Source organism: Eleutherodactylus coqui, chromosome 6 (genome assembly GCF_035609145.1).
Source record: "Eleutherodactylus coqui strain aEleCoq1 chromosome 6, aEleCoq1.hap1, whole genome shotgun sequence".
NCBI lineage: Eukaryota > Metazoa > Chordata > Amphibia > Anura > Eleutherodactylidae > Eleutherodactylus > Eleutherodactylus coqui.
The window spans coordinates 59,529,157-59,546,148 of record NC_089842.1 but is presented as its reverse complement, the minus strand read 5'-3'; the positions used below and the strand labels follow the sequence as shown (position 1 = coordinate 59,546,148).

Genomic DNA, 16,992 nt, shown 5'->3' with positions numbered 1-16,992 from the left:
ACGCTACCCATGAGTCACAGCAGGCTTTAAGCCCTCACCGTGAGGAAAGGGTTAATCAGTGGAAGGCTAAGCCGAAGAAACAGCGAGCGATCCCGTATGTGACTGCGTGTTTTTCTGCATTTCGATGGCTGCTATTAATAACCGCGCTCAGTAACGTAGCAGGTGACAACACGGACCTAGAACAGCTGGCGCCGGTTGCAGCCATTTCTATCTGTAGAGGTGCAGCGAGAGAAACAGCAAGATGTATTTCTAGGATTTGCCGTGACTTTGCAACGAGTGAATTAATCTTCAGCTGGCTGCTGGAAACAAGTGTTTAAAGCAAGTGTGGTTCTCCACTCACGGCCGACATGCAGCGGCGTCTCCGGGAGGAAGGAAAAGTAGATGGATTAAGCTTGCCATATTGCCTGCTTTGCAAATGCAGGGAGGACAGAGACAGCAGCTGTCTAAAGCCTGACTAACAGGTGCTAGGTACATCGGCTGGCATTTACAGAATGCGGCTGGGGGTGAGGATGGCAAGAAACAGAACATTTTCTTCATATATAGTGACTTTTCGTCGTGTAGGAACATGCCCCTAAAGCTGATGTGAACAGGCACCTCCATCTGTGATTTCAGAGTGAGAGGTTTACTTATCCATGTTCATTATCTCTCACTCGTATACCATGTGATTTACTCAGGAAGCCGGGATCTAGAGTTCTGCGAGATGCTCTGTTATTCCTTACATTTATTTGTGTCACTTGTGACCCTGCAGTGTCAATGTTAGAAAAATAGGAAAATCGTTAGTGATCGCCTTGTACAGTCACAGATACTGGTAGGACCTTGAACTTCTATGGGTATAACTTGGTGTGTTAGGTGTCTAACCTTATTTTTCAGATTATAGGAGGGCGTACTGTATACTTTAGAGCACACTTGAGTTTTCAGCATGTTTTCTACAATACACCAGGTTCTTCTTACAATCTCATTTGCTGCTGTTTGCACCCTGTTTCATGTCTAAGTCCCCATTTTTCTGTTATTCTGCTGTCTGCAATGCACTTTCAGATAGGGGACGTGTAGCAAGACTGGTATTCTGCCAGTAGTTCACTATTCTGACTTCCTTTCCCTCACTTGCCATGCTGTATTGCTCTGTCTCTGCTCAAATCAGCAGGGAGACACTATCTGAATGCCCACCCCTCTTCTCTCCCAGGACAAGTCAGATATTCAGAGACATTCTGGGCAAATGGTTAGTAAACCCAGTATTATCTGTACATACATACTGTGACAACAGGAGGGGCGAAGATTGCAGAAATAGTGACTGCAGATCTGTCAGCCTGTGAGTGTAAGGAGAAGCCTGTGAATATAGCACTTCTCCCAGATCTTAGCATCCCAGTAACTACAGAAACTCAATACCTAGCAACCGGTAGTGGTTTCAGAGGGGCTGGCAGGGAAACCCATAGTGGCAGCAACTTTAAGCTTGATTTACAGGGGTAAAACAAATACATTTTTGAAGGCCATTCTGCAGATTTTTTTTATTCTCCATTCATCATGTAGCTTTATCCCCAGTATATATAAGTGAGCTAGTGTTACCTTGGTTAGTTATTACTTTCCATCTGAAACTTCTTTCTCCTCAGATGGTCATGTGATCAACTCAGATTTAGTTGAGGTTATGGATTGCCTAGTGGGGGACGCATTCATTTATTGTCACAGTTACTGATGATAATTAGAGCTCTGCTCCTGTCACATAGTTATCATAAAGGAGATCACAACTGACCCTCCTGACTGTATACTTGTGGTCTGTAACTTATTTAGGTGAATATAGAGGTAATGTTAATTAAACTGTCCCCCTCAATAGGAAAAAATGGTGTAACCTCATCTAATATTGTGCTGGTGCATCATAGAATTGACTGAAATTGAAATCAAAACATCTCATTCTCAAGATGGTACCTGATATGCATCAGACAATGGGCTGCACTGTAGGGAAGTGACTGGCATACACAGAGATTTCCAGAGTTTCACAGGAAATCAGATAATGGGGGCAGGTATGGGAAAATGTGTTTTTACCAAAGTGGCTCTTTAATGAGAGTATATTACCAGACTGATATTGCACTGGCTATTAGATGAGCAGAAGTTGTCTGAAAAGTTACTGCCCCTTTAAATACTGGTCCTAGGAAATGAATGGTGATTACTTCATTGAAGAACGATGGATTAGAATCATTAGCATTGTTGTAAGTAAGCCACTTATACTATACAAGGTGTAGTCAAATAGACTTATCCAGCTCTATATCACAATCCTGGTGTCCTGTATTAAAATAACAGTAGCACACTTGAATAGGAAGGCATGAATGCGCTACACGATGGTCTGGCACACGGGCCCCCGTGGGTCCTGGAACATGGATTTCAATTTGGTGTTGTGGGCCCTGTAAGAGATTGCAAAGTTGAAGATCATGTAAGAAGCAGAAATCTGCTTTCTGTGTTTCTCTAAGTCCAATGGGAGCGCTGCTATGAATAAAGTAAGGAAATTAAAGTTCTGATAGTATGGCCTATGAAACAGTCTATTTGAAGTGTCTTCCTTCTGCTACAACAGGGGCAGATCATCTAGAAAGTCATCCACCATCATCTGCAGGAGATTCAGGTACCGATCCATGTTGGGCTTCCTTCGAGTACGCTTCCACATAGGCCATACTACCAGAATTTACGTTTCCTTACTTCAGTCATAGCAGCGGTCCCACAGGATGTAGAGAGATGCAGAAAGCTGATTTCTGCTTCTCCCATGCTACTCTTCAACTTTGCAATTGGGTTTTATGCTCTGTCTCTTACAGGGGCCGCAACTTAAAATCAAAATCCATTTTCCAGGGGCCCCAGAGACCCATGCACCATACCATCGTGTAGCACATCCATGCTTTTCGATCCAAGACTGGATCAGTCTTTTTGACTACATCCTGTATAGCACGTGTCAAACGCAAGGCCCGCGAGCCAAATCCGAGCCGATTTATTAGTTTGTGGCCCGTGACAAGGTCTGGATGCAGAAGGACCCACTCTCTACTTTCCATGGAGGATGCAGCCAGCACTTGGCAGAGGGTGCAGTGCCAGCACTGGAAGCGGGTGCCATCTTGGATTCTAAACTCCGGGACGCACCTCCACACTACTCTGTTGAGCAACTTTTGAATGGGGTCACACACATGAGCGATTTTTCGCGGCATGCCCAATCTTCGGGTGTTCCCTCGCATCACCCATTGCTTTCAATGGGACCGGCAAAGCATTGCGAGGGGTGCGAGGTGCAATGGGTTTTCCCCATTTAAAAAAATGGTAAACACTCTGCGATCCTCCATGATTGCTACTTCCTTGAAGTGATGTGAGGCGTTTTTTGTGTTAAAAACTCTTCGCACCCACTGATACATCACACGCTGACGAGCGCGATATCAGACCGATTTTCGCGTCCCGATATTGCACTCGCCTGTGTGAAATTAGCCTAAGGCCCCATGCCCACGGCTGGGTCGGATTCCACCTGCAAAATATCGTAGCGGATTCATACCCAGCTCCCCCCAGAGACCCTATACTCACCTCTCCGGATCCGCCGTGAGTGTCTCGCCTAGCGAGCCAGCGCCCTTGCGCAATGCAGTGCATAACGTGCCAGCGCTGAGCTGTGACATGGATTCCCGCGACACTTCCGCAGTGCTCACTGCGGGACGGATGGCTTCCATTGGTGCGATTCTGCACTGCAAGCGGAAAATGGCAGTTGATTTCCGCTCGTGGGCAGGGGAGAATCATTTAACACAGCATGTCTATGGACGGCCATTGCTGCGGAATCTGCGGCGGGTGTCTGACCACGCATTCCGCAGCAATAATCCATCTGTGGGCATTCGCCCTAAGGGTAGGAGACCATTTTTTGTACATCGCTTTCTATGTCATAAGAGCAAAAAAAAAAAAATAAGTGCATCTTACTTGGGCATCCCGCCAGTCCGACTCCGAGGGCGGCGGTGACATTGTCAGGACAGCAGCCGTACACCGCGTGACTGCAATGTGGGACCACAGGAGGAGCGCCGGTGGAGGCAGCTGTCAAAAAAAAAAGAAGCAATGGGATAAGGGCAGTGAGGTTGAAAGCACCACAGGAGTTACATTTCCTTGCAATAATCCGCTCTCAAGGCTCATTTCACTCTCGCTGGCAGATCTATGTGACAGAACTCAGAATGCTCGCGTAACACATGGCGATGGGAAAGCAAAATACACAAAGCGCATTTTCACATTAAAATGATGAAGCTGCTGCAATTTCACTAAATCAAAATGCCCTGCAAGAGATTGAGGTGATTGTGTGTTACTGCCAGAGAAGAAAACCTAGTTGATTATGGAAGGAGACATCCAAATCAAATGCGCAATATAAGTGGAGAATTATAGATCCGTCCCGCTGTAAATATAGATCTATTTAGGATTCATTATGGCGCAGGCTTTGATTCCTGTCAAACAGGGGCAGCCATAATTATGTGAGAGCTCCCCCGTCACATAGGTGTTGTGGAAGTCTGCGGCGTACGCAACACCGACAATCAGTTATTCGACAGCCGCTCCTTCATGAATATTCATGAGGCTCATCAATAATGGTGGCGTATTGATAGGCAATAAGCTTACAAAGGCAGTGCCCACAAAATGGCGGCAGCCCCTGGAGCTGTATGCCCTGCGACGTGTGGTGTAATAGAAGACGTCGTTAAGATATAAATGATGAATTTGTCGGATTCTTTAAGCGTTGCGAGAGGAGCGTTACCAGAAGGAAGTAACAATAATGAGGCATATCATGGTCTTTAATCATCTGAAGTGTCGTTACGTATTCAGGAGGGGGGGGGCTAATCTACATAACTGCGAGCGCCAGGCGGAAGGTTCAAACCGAAGCAAAAGTGCGGGAGGATTATAACGTAATGTGTAACCTTTATAACAGAGCAGGAGATAATGTCTGGCTTAAAGGGGGCCTGCAGCCACTTGTGATGTGGTTTAGTAAATACAGGCTGGGCCACGGAGAAGTAGGCCGGAGCCACACTGATAGGGAAGGTGAGTAAAAGAAAATCTGTCTTTGGTGCCCATAGCAACCAATCACAGCGCAGCTTTCATTTTTACCTCAGTAGTATAAGAAGTGAAAGCTGTGCTGTGATTGGTCATTTCTTACACTGCTGTAATTGGTTATTTCTTACACTGCTGAGGTAAAATGAAAGCTGTGCTGTGATTGGTTATTTTTTACACTGCTGAGGTAAAATTGAAAGCTGCGCTGTGATTGGTTGCTATGGCAACAAACACGGATTTTCTAATAGACAGCTTTCATAACAGTGTGGTACCAGCCTACTTTTTCACGGCCCACCCTTCCGTACGTGTATTCTGTATGAGCTGCGGGTATATAAGCGACCTTAGACAACAATGGGCTCTACGTTGCATGTAGCCGCAGTAAAATAAAACATGCTTGTTTTATTTTTCGCTCGCAGACTATGCAATTCCGACATGTTAATGTGATCGGAACTGCGTAAAGCACTGCAATTGATCGTCTGCAAGCTACCGCGTATCCCGCAGGTGGAAAGAGCCCGCAGAATCTGCAATTTAAATCCGGTCGTGTGAGACCGGCCTTAATAGGCTTTACCCCAGCACAGGATGCGCCTAACGCATGTAGAGTCGCATGCCTCTTCTTATATTTGGCGCATCATGGTATCACCTCCGTATGCCTTCACTGAAATGTACGCCAACCTGATGTACATTTTTGTGATATCATTTATGCCACTTTTTGGCGTAAATTATACATAAATGTGTTCGTCCAGGGCAGCCACACCCCCTCCCAAAAGCCATGCCTACTTTTAACAAAAGTGCCAAAGGTGGTGCAAAACGTCGAAAAGTCACTAACATTTTGAGTAGAGATGAGTGAGCATACTCGCTAAGGACAATTACTCGAGCGAGCATTGTCCTTAGTGAGTACCTGCCCGCTCGGAAGAAAAGATTCGGCTGCCGGCGGCACGCGGGGAGCGGCGGGCGGGGAGCGGCGGGGGAGAGCGGGGAGGAACCGAGGAGTGATCTCTCTCTCCCTCTCTCCCTCCTGCTCACCGCTGCGACTCACCTCTCACCCGCGCCGGCAGCCGAACCTTTTCTTCCGAGCGGGCAGGTACTCGCTAAGGACAATGCTCGCTCGAGTAATTGTCCTTAGCGAGTATGCTTGCTCATCTCTAGTTTTGAGTAAATGCCTACTTGAGCAAAAATGTGAGCCTTTTGTATACCAGAAAGCGGTGTAAAAGCTTTTAGGAATGTCCCCCATAGTTTCTGAAATCTGAAAAAGAACTGACGCGTCAATTGTTGGAGCGGAAACCATGTCAGGCTGCTGCATGTGGCACTGACAGGGACTAAATCCGCATGACAATCTGCATCAAATTAATAGAACTGTCAGATTCTCGTCCAAAAAATAAAAAAAACCTGTGGATCTGAGGATAGAAACCGTGCGTACGCGGCTTTATACGATTGTACAACTGACACCTGAATGCTAATGAATTGTTACTGAGCTGCGGGAGACCGCAAAATACTACGGGCTAATGAAACAAGTAGACTGCCGGACCGAAAGTTTTATGTTTGAAGGATCTTTTCAACAGCTATCGGCAGGTTGTCAGTATGGAAATTCAGGTTGCCGTGTGCAGATATTTATTACAGTACAGTGCCCAGGAAGATTGATGCAGCCTTTATAATACATCATTGGGCCCGCATGTAGGAGTGAGATTAGTGTGACTGTGAATATACTCAGCCGAATGATATACCTATGGGTTACAAAGCTCACTCAAGCAGCCCACGTATGTAGGAAAGTCTAAACAATTGCAAACATATACAAACAGTAAAAATCCTATAATCCAACATTATAGGGATTTGTCAGATTATCAAATGTTCTAGACCACTGAGCCACCATACTCCCCACAAAGAAAAGTACATGGCACTTCAAAGGGTTTTCATGGGTGGTGAGATAGTGGGAAGACAACTTGTGGTTAGTGCAAATATTACTCCTGGTCAAAGAGATCATAATGTATATAGTACTTTGTGGGAATCTATTACAATCAGCAGAAATGCTCCTGCTGCGTTATCATCTCCTGCTTTTTAAGTTTATCATTGGGGCAGTTGATAATTACTGTCCCACAACTGATCCATTAAAGTGGGTCAGCTGACCACACTGCTGCAGCCTAGGTTTGTTTTGGGCAGAGTTCTTTATTGGCTAGTCTCCCTTTAAATTTTCTTGGCTTCTGCAGCATGTTGCTGGTTATAGTGTAAGCTATATACACTTAAATCCGGTATTCCTAATTTGTTTCTAGCATTGCACTTTGTTTTTATCATGCTTGTTAGTATGCTCATATTCTTATAGTTTTGTCTAGTCCAGTCCTTGTTACCTAATCTTTTTGTTTTTGTCTGCTCCTTCGCTCTTATACCAAGCCTTGTTTCATAGTTGAGCTTTGCTCTGGCTTCTGCAGTGTGTCACTGGTTGTAAGGGGTGACTAAATAACTATGTATAAATGCATTAGGGGACAATGCAAGGATCTCTCCCATGATGTTTATACCCAGGACTGCGATGGTAACAAGAGGGCATCTGCTACATCTAGAGGAAAGAAGGTTTCTACACCAACACAGAAGCAGGTTTTTTACTGTAAGAGCAGTGAGACTGTGGAACACTCTGCCTGAGGAACTGGTGATGGCAAAATCAGTGGAGAAGTTTAAGATGGTACTAGACGTCTTTTTAGAGAGCTATGATATTACAGGATATAAACATTAAAGGGGTTGTCCCGCGAAAGCAAGTGGGTCTATACACTTCTGTATGGCCATATTAATGCACTTTGTAATGTACATTGTGCATTAATTATGAGCCATACAGAAGTTATAAGAAATTTTTCACTTACCTGTTCCGTTGCTGGCGTCCTCGTTTCCATGGAGCCCGTCTAATTTTTGGCGTCCAATGGCCAAATTAGACGCGCTTGCACAGTCCGGGTCTTCTTCTTTTCTCAATGGGGCTCCGTGTAGCTCCGCCCCGTCACGTGCCGATTCCAGCCAATCAGGAGGCTGGAATCGGCAATGGACCGCACAGAAGCCCTGCGGTCCACCGAGGGAGAAGATCCCGGCGGCCATCTTCAGCAGGTAAGTAAGAAGTCACCGGAGCGCGGGGATTCAGGTAAGCGCTGTCCGGTGTTCTTGTTTAACCCCTGCATCGGGGTTGTCTCGCTCCGAACGGGGGGGCTGTTGAAAAAAAAAAAAAAACCGTTTCGGCGCGGGACAACCCCTTTAAATAACCAGCAGAGTTGTTGATTTGGGTCTTGAAGTCAGGTAGGAACTTTCAAACATTGATCCAGGAATTATTCTGATTGCCATTATGAAGTCGGGAAGGAATTTTTTCACCCAAATGGGTTAAATTGGCTTCTGCCTCATTGTGTTTTTTTTGCCTTCCTCTGAATCAACAAGGGGGAGGGAGGTTGGAAACACGCTGAACTAGATGGACATTGTCTTCTTTCAGCCTGACATACTATGTTACTATGTAGCGGAAGCTAAGTGCGTTTAAATCCATTATTTCTTGTTTATTTCTCATACTGTATTTTGTTCTAATCATGCTTGTTCTTCTAAGTGTAATATTGTTTCTATGGTTTTGTCTAGTCTAGTACTTGTTACCCAGCCTTGTTATTTTTGTCTGCTCCTTCGCTCTTATATCTAGTTTTGTTTCATAGTTTAGCTATGTTCTGTATGGCTTTCTTGTCTAAAGATCTTAGTGTTCTGTTATTATTTGCTAGGGACAGCATTTCAGATAGCTTCGTAATTAGGAATATCTGAGGGTTATTCAAGGACAGTGTTGTCTGGTGTTAGGGTCAGTGTCATGGTGAGACTTAGGGAGAACTAGCATTAGGGTTAGCTTTGTCAGGTTATTTCTGTTTCCTTCAACCATCCTCTCTATTATATATTATCATCATCTGATTACCATCACCATTCTGTTCCTGCCATCTATTGTTCAGTTCCTAATGTAGTGTACAGACGTTGTACACTCCATAAGTGACTGTGGACTCTGGTGGTAAATGTAAATGTCACTTTCACACTTTGCTCTTAAAATCTCAGCCTAAGCTTAGAGGTATGAGTCAGGTAGCCAGGAGATAGGCAGCCTGTGATAAGTAGAAATGCCCCATGCACAGATTGGTTAGAAGTTGTTTGGGGAAAAGAGAAGAGGAGGAGTTAGTTTGGTGTGGTCTAGGAGTCTGCAGAAGTGGAGTCTGCAGAGAGGATGGGAGGGGAAAGAAGAGAAAGCTACTAGCCAGTGCGGTGGGAAGGAGAACAGAAAGTGTGAGTACCCAAAGTTGTGAAATATCTACTGAGAAGAAAAAAGTAAAGTAAAGTAATAAATAAACGTCAGCAAGGGCTTAAAGTAGCTATCATGTATTAGAAACAAAGCTTTATACTAAAAGAAAATGAAAGAAACGTAATAATCCGGAGAATAGAAGAAATTAAAAAGAGAGAAGCAGAAGGGCGAAGCATAGGGGATAAGAAGGAGTCCCATGCTTAATTACTGTTAAAGAGCCCATTTGTGTCCAGATAAGAAGTCTGTACTTCATGCGTCCATATGTTCTTTCTGTACTGAGAATTGTTGGAAGAGAATGCACCTTAAAGTAACTTTGAACTGCACTAAGAAAGTAAGGCAACTCTGAAATTGCAAGAGAAAGCTGAAGTCTGTTTCGGTTATAAAGCAATACATTGTTCAATGTTTTCACTGTTGATTCTACCTCCTGGAGTCCTTTATCACCATCTAACATCTGCACTGAGGTACCACACTACACTTCAGAGGAAAGAAATGTTTTATTTTAGTTTTCCCATTTTTGTAATATTATTCTGTCCTGCGCAGGCCTTGGCCTGTATATGGACTGGTGTCACAAACTTGACAACTGCGTTTTTCCCTGTGAAGAACTGCACCAGAACTGCAACTTTGCCCCGGAGAGGAGCAGTGGTGCCACCGTGACAATCAACTTCTTTTCCGCTTCCCTCCCTCCTACTTCTGCTCCAGCTCGCCGCACTAGTTTTGCATTTGTGTTTCCTATTGGTGATGTTACATGCTTCATATATTTTTTTCTTTCGACTATCTGACTGTTACAAAATTCAGCTCAACTGTAAATTCTTGGGTTTCTGGGTACTTGGAGACACAATTAGTACCCAGGAAAGGCAACTGCTATAGGTGAGGATCACCCAAAAGAAAAAGCGTACAAGAATGCCGAATTTATAAAGTAAATGTGACTCTTCAGTGAATAAACAGATTCATAACATTATAAAAGATGACATGCTACAAGGAATTTCAGCCATACAGAGAGCTCTACAGGGTAAATACGACCCCATTTAACAAAGGATTTTACAATAGCATGTAACCTTATCTAAAGTGCAAGTGCAAAAACAAAAAAAACATGATATATACTTAGCCCATAAAAGGTGTAAATAATCCGTAGGGCCTTTGTTTATTCAATAAGGAATCATAATTTTTTTAAACAAATTTGGCATTTTTACACTTTTTTTCTTTTGGGAACTCTAACATGGTACTGCCATTTTGATACTGTCACTATGTCCTTATTTATATGATGCATTGGTTCTGACTCACTGTGTCTTTAGGTTTCATGGCTATAGGTGAAGTCAGGTTCTGTCATCTAGTATCCAGCCAGCGCTGCTGCATATAATTGGTGAGTTTATTACTTGTAGTCAGTTATTACATTTAGTCGATTAGGTATATATATATATAACACACATTTGTAATGTAGCTCCTGGAGTCGCACAGTTTCTTCTAGTCCTTCACGGAAGCATTCTATCATTTACAAGCAGGAAGGATACTTTAATTAGAAGTCGGAACTTGTAGAATATGGAGTCGGAGTCTATGACTTTCTATCCAAGCTCTTTTAGCCTTCTCTGGATTGTACCATGCAAATGTGTTATCCGGCTTTACTTAAAACCTGCTGCCGTCTGAGAACAGAGAAAGACTTCTCATTTGCACAATGTAAAAAAAAAAAGAAATTCTGATTTTTCTTTTATAAATCAGTTCCCCGTGTTGCAGTAAAATGCTGCCATTAACAAAAGTTTGTTCAGTAGGCGCCAGAGGTTACAGCTGACTGATGATTTTGACCCAGCAAATTATTGGCACACAGTTGCCAATTGACTGAATACACATCATAAATTTTAATGAATTATGATAATCTCACCCAAACTTCATGCATCAAAGATCTATAATAAAAATGACATTTTCTGGTGCGAATGGCGTTTAATCTAAAACACATACAAATCTGTTCACTTAATTGGCTGCCCTATGTAAGGACAGTATAGTACAGCCGTAGGTCTGTACCAATAGAAGTTAAAAAGACACAAAATAAGTTTTGTAGGCTGCCATTACTCTGTCTTCTTTTGGCCTCCCTCCGACGGTACTGTGTGCGGCGGGGATAGCTTCTTATCAGCAAACTGCACTATTCCATATTGAGGCATCTAGTAAAAAAGTATGCAACACAGTATACAGCTGCTGGTAAACATGGGCGCCTATGGGTGACATATGCCTTGTGTTGAGGGAACCGAAACAGGCGAATCCTGCCTTGGTTTGAACTTTGTTAAAAGTTTGGTTCGATGTGAACCCAAATCTTGAGCGGTTCCTCTCAGCCAAACCTACTAGAGTTATTTCTCTCCCCCCCCCCCCTCCTCCATAATTATATGCACTACATAAATAAATATGATCATTATTATGAAGATAGAACCCACATAAACACAGGGAGAACATACAAACTCCATGCAGATGTTGTCCTTGGTCAGATTTGAACCTGAGACCACAGTACTGCAAGGCAACAGTGCTAATTACTGTGTCACCATGTTTCCTCTTCCTCATTCTTGTTCTTGCTCCTCCTGAAGAGGAGGAGATCCAAGGGGGTCCTAGGTTCAAATCTGACCAAGGACAACATCTGCCTTGAGTTTGTATGTTCTCCCTGTGTTTGTATTGGTTTCTTCTTCATTATCACCTTATTTATACAGCGCATTCATTTATTAAGAGGAAGGAGAACAACTTTTGTGGCTCTTAGACGGAGTTATATGCCAGTTTAGGTGTGCATTGGGGAAGTTCCGGCTCGGTTTAAACCAATTCGGACTAAATTGAAAGTTTTGCCGAAATTCAGCGAATCGGCTGACCTGAATTTTCAAATGTTCGCTCCATACTTCATATGATATTCCATGGCATACATCTGAGGGTTACGCTGGGAAATCCTTCTAAGAGAAACTTTTGACAGGCACTGCAGAACACGGTGTGAAAAGAGCTTTACACATCAGTTCCCTTAGGAGCCAAAATGATAACACAGCATTATCCTAGCTTGGCTTTACTCCTGACCGATACATCTTTATGACGGCTTAAGAACAAGAAAAACACCAAAGAATGGAAAAATAAAGAAAAATTAGTGCAAAAGTCTAGATCGCGAGAGCCGAAAGAAGAAGAAACTATGGGAAGGACAGGAGGGACACCCGTGCAGACCAAGAGCTCGGAAGAGCATTGCCTAATGATATGTATCTATATGTACTGTGCTCTCCTGATATACAGCTGCAAATATAATTACAGCAATTTGGAATATGCTCCGACTACCCTGTGAGGTCCCGCAAGATATTCCCGTATTGATTTTTCATTTACAGAAGACATTTTCGTCAAAGTTAAACGAGGCGAGGAAACTTTGTCTGCAGTTCGCCGAGAGACTTTCTGCTGCTGTAGAGTTAAATACTGTATTTCATATTTAAAGACTTCTCGCGCAAATAAGCCTCTCATCTGCTTACTATCATTTGTCAGCTGTATGACAATAATCCAAATCCTGCAGTGAATTCTGTGCCAAGAGATTTCGCTGGGGAATCTGCAAGGCTTGTAAATGGTCAGAGATGTTATCGCAGATCAGAGGAAATCATGAGGGGAAAAAACACAGCCCCCAGTAGGGAAGGGATTAGTGGAAACGGAAAACTCTAATAATCCTGTCTCTCACCTCGGCAGGGACCTTGTCCAGCCACGTATAGGTCTTGGCGTCTTTCACACCGAGTTTTCTTTAATTCACAGTCATTAGAGTAAGTTTTGCCGTCCGATCCACAAACCTGTAAAACAAAGAACAGAGGAGAAAACGGTAAATACGTCAGGCGGCCATCTGGATCCGGGCACTTCAAGGGGTTAATCCAAGGTTTTAACTTATCCCCTATGTACAGCTTAGAGGATAAGTATCTGATTACTCGGGGGTCCGTTCGCTGGGATCCCCACTGATCACAAGAAGAGGGGTCCCGTATATGGTGGTTTAAATGGAGTGGTGGCTGAGTCCTGATTGCTCTCTTTCTGTCTGCTGGGCTGACAGAATTATCTGCAGTGTACTTGTTGGCTCTGTTCATATGGGACAGATTTGCGTGTATGTTCCATGCGGAGACTCTGCATGGAAAATCGTCAGCTTTCACAGTAGCAGAGCCCTCCGCTATGGAAAAAATCTGCGCAAAACCCATGCGAAAATAGATGTGTAGATTGTAAATCCGCAGCATGTCAATTATAGCACTGGATTTTTAGTGTGAATTCCACCTCTTTTAATGAATTCTGCACCAAATAGTGTGCTTTTTGATGCGCATCTTCCACTGCGGATCTGCTGTGGAATGTTCCGTGAAGACATTGCCTTAGGAGTCATTAGAATGTGCTGTAAATTTATGACTAGTGGGTCCTAGCTAAGGGACAGAAATTAAAGGGCCACTCCTGCAAAAACACATTTTTTCATCCCTCCTCCCCTCACCCGAATTGCCTGTCACACTCTGAACGTCACCTATGTGTATTGCACTCACTTCCAGGTACCACTTTGATGCTGAGATTTCCCCTTGCGTATTTTCCCTTTGCTCTGCTAACACTCCCATGATGCATCAGCACAACATCACATAACCAGCTAGAGCTAGTACCATCTCAGCCTGCTGGGAGGACAGTGCTATTACCTTCTGTATTCTATATTCACATAAAAAGGCTACAGAGTATAAGAATATAGTCAAGAGGATGAGCTATGATCTCCATTATAACTGTGTGACAGGAGCCTCTAATCAGAAGCAGTAACTGTCAGGCTCAGACTGGCCCACAGGTGAACAGGTGGGCCCTAAGACAGCAGTGGACCCCACAACCCCAAAGAAGCAGCATATGGCACAGTACACTTGCTTCAGTTAATAAAGATAGGCAGCGTATCAGCCTACCTCCATATAATAAAGTGGTTAGTTTATCTGTTTATAAACACACATAAAGTAGTTGAAATTATATCTAGGCGCATCAGAAGGCGGGCCATTATCTTCCTATCCTAGGCCCCATCGTCCTTAACTCTACAGTGGGCCCCGCAGAATGAATTTTTTTGGTTGGTCCTAGGCATTCTAGTCCGACACTGGTAACTGTCATAGGAGTTTCTGTGTGCCCTCTGAAGAGCTTGTGTGGTGGGGTCCATCGGGCAGGAATTATGCTGACTTCTTGAGAGAACATAAAGCCAAGTAATTCTCAGGTGATCAGAATGAGATCACATGACCCACCTGAGGAAAAGACTCCAGGAAGTCTTGGATAGAAAGAAATAAGTATCCAAGATAATACTAGCCGACTTACAAGTACTATATAATGATCAATGAGATCTAAGTAGTCAGATCCCCACTAATCAGTGTTTACCCTTACAGCAAAGTTACTGAATGGCTGGTCCATTCAGTATTTATCTATGAATTTGCCAGGCTGCCATCTCTTATACATACTCTATGGCATATGTACTACAACAAAACATCTGGTATAGAAACATTTATTCAATGGGTTTATGTTTATGGAGGTGGTTTGATACCATCAGGTTCGCAGAGCTCCCTCTTAGATGTCCAGTATTGTCACTTCTTGGTAATGGTGGATCAATGTTAGTAATGTAGATATATAGAGGACTGTAGGACTTTATGAATTACTATTTCTATGGCATCCTTACCAGGTTTCTCAGCACAGCATGGCAGGTAAAATCACAGATACAGCGATCATCCTCTGCATCTTCGTCCCATGAGCCACCGTACCGTCTACAGCGGTCTTGTTCACATTCGCTGTCCTCACCAGACCCTGATCCAACAGTCCCAGATCCACATTCTATAACAGAGAAGGAGTTAAATGTTAGGTTATTGCATGTAAAGACCAACAACTCATACAATTATCAGCATGTTACGATTAACTCTCAATATGCCTACACAATTAGATTGGTAAGGTGACAGATGCTGGGGCTCCAAGGACCTCCCCTGTGTTGGTTTGATAAATTGGGTTAATTTATGCTAATTTATGTAAATTTGTTTGTAATAAAATGGCTGCTGTGGCCAAATTATGCAAAACCAGAAGTGTTCGGTCTTCAATCTGGAGTGTGGTAACAAGTGGCTGGTAATGGATAAAAAGGTACAGCAGAGCACGACTCAGTTATACCCATGTCAAGTACTGCAAGCACAGCTCTCATAGAATTTAGTGGGAGGTGTGCCTGCAACACTAGCCCAGGCTGCTGCAGTATAAATAGTGCTATTTGCTTCAGGCTGTGTCCGCAATGACAACAGGCCAGGCAAACAGCTGATTAGTGGGAATCTGGAGTAGTAAAGTCCCACCGATAAACGATTGATGACCTACTCTTAGGATCGGTCATCAATAAGAAAAGTCCCAGGAAAAGCCTTTAAGCCCATTTCAAAAAGAAAACCCTGTAACACCAATCAAAAGTACACAATCACAGCTGATATATTGGAAGTAGTACTTTAGTATTCAGAAAGAAAAAAATGCTGAAGATAACATTTGTCATAGTCAATCCACTAGTCAACTTACTTTAACACTTTTATTACACTTATATTAAAGGGAGCCTGTCACCACCATCTCACTTCCAAAACTAACGTCATTGGCTGGCAGAGGATTAAAAAAAACAAACACTTTTAATGCCCTTATCTTTCCTAAGGTGCCCATGTACCACCGCAATTAGGTTCCAAAGTTATCCCATTTCATATGCAAATTAACAGAGAAGAGTCATCTGGCTGAGAAGAGTCACCATTATTCATGAGTTCCTGAGCTAACCACATCTACTTTCTCTTGATAGAAAGGGTTTCCTGTGTAATGGGGGATATGACGCGTTGTCTATCAAGAGAAAGGGGACTAGTTGGCTCAGCAGCTCATGAATATGTGTGACTCTTCCCAGCTGTATGACTCTTCCCAGCTGTATGACTCTTCTCTTTTCATTTGTATATGGCACGGGATAACTTTGGAACTGTATTGCAGAGGTACATGAACTCATTAGGGAAAAGAGAAGGCATTAAATGTGATTGATTTTTCATCCCTCACTGGTAATTGAATTTAGTTTGGGGTCGAAATGGCGGTGACAGGTTCCTTTTAAGTATTATGGGACACACTGTATAAATGGTCACCCATAGGTACACAGGCTACTATAGTTTTGAAGGACAAATGGGTTAAACCATATCTCCCCTCTTCTTCTCATCCCTATCTAGGTCAATCTTGTATATATTGGTGTCAAGGATGGATTATAGGGAGGGCAAGCAAAGACAAGTGCACCGGATCTTCCAACTCCTTGAGAAGCTAAGAGGCCCCCACAAATCTTCTTATCAGAGTGGGTGTTCTGATCACAGCCAGAGAGAGAGAATTGTCCAGTGGGGGCAAGGTGTTTTTTTATAAGGTTAGTATTGGGCCCTATTCTTTTTAATGTATTAATTACCTACTAAAAGGATTGCACAGTAAAATATCAATATTTGCAGATGATACAAAACTATGTAAAATAATTAACACAAGAGAAGACAGAATGTGGTTGCAAATGGATCTGGATAGGTTGGGGAATTTACTTCTTGAGTAAATGGAGTTATAAGTGCTGCTAGCGCACTCTGGACATGGAAGCCCTACTTGAATTGCACAGGGAGTGCTATGAGGTTGCAGAGACACTACCACCCCAATCTGGTGGGGGTCACTGGATGCAACAAGTGATCTTCGAGCAGTGATAGAGTCACGCTCCTGTCCCCACACAAGCC

At 43.4% G+C, this 16,992-nt stretch overlaps 1 protein-coding gene across 4 annotated transcripts in view; it reads right to left on the bottom strand.

Annotated features, from left to right (window-relative positions):
- The window catches only part of AGRN (agrin), a 497,317-nt gene that overhangs the window by 98,387 nt on the left and 381,938 nt on the right, over positions 1–16,992 (bottom strand). For all 4 annotated transcript variants that reach the window (XM_066606893.1, XM_066606896.1, XM_066606895.1 and 1 more), the window contains 3 exons: positions 14,931–15,082; positions 12,963–13,068; positions 3,916–4,026 (listed from right to left, as the gene is read on the bottom strand). In XM_066606893.1, coding sequence (XP_066462990.1) covers positions 3,916–4,026; positions 12,963–13,068; positions 14,931–15,082 — 369 coding nt within the window. The remainder of the gene's footprint in view (positions 1–3,915; positions 4,027–12,962; positions 13,069–14,930; positions 15,083–16,992) is intronic.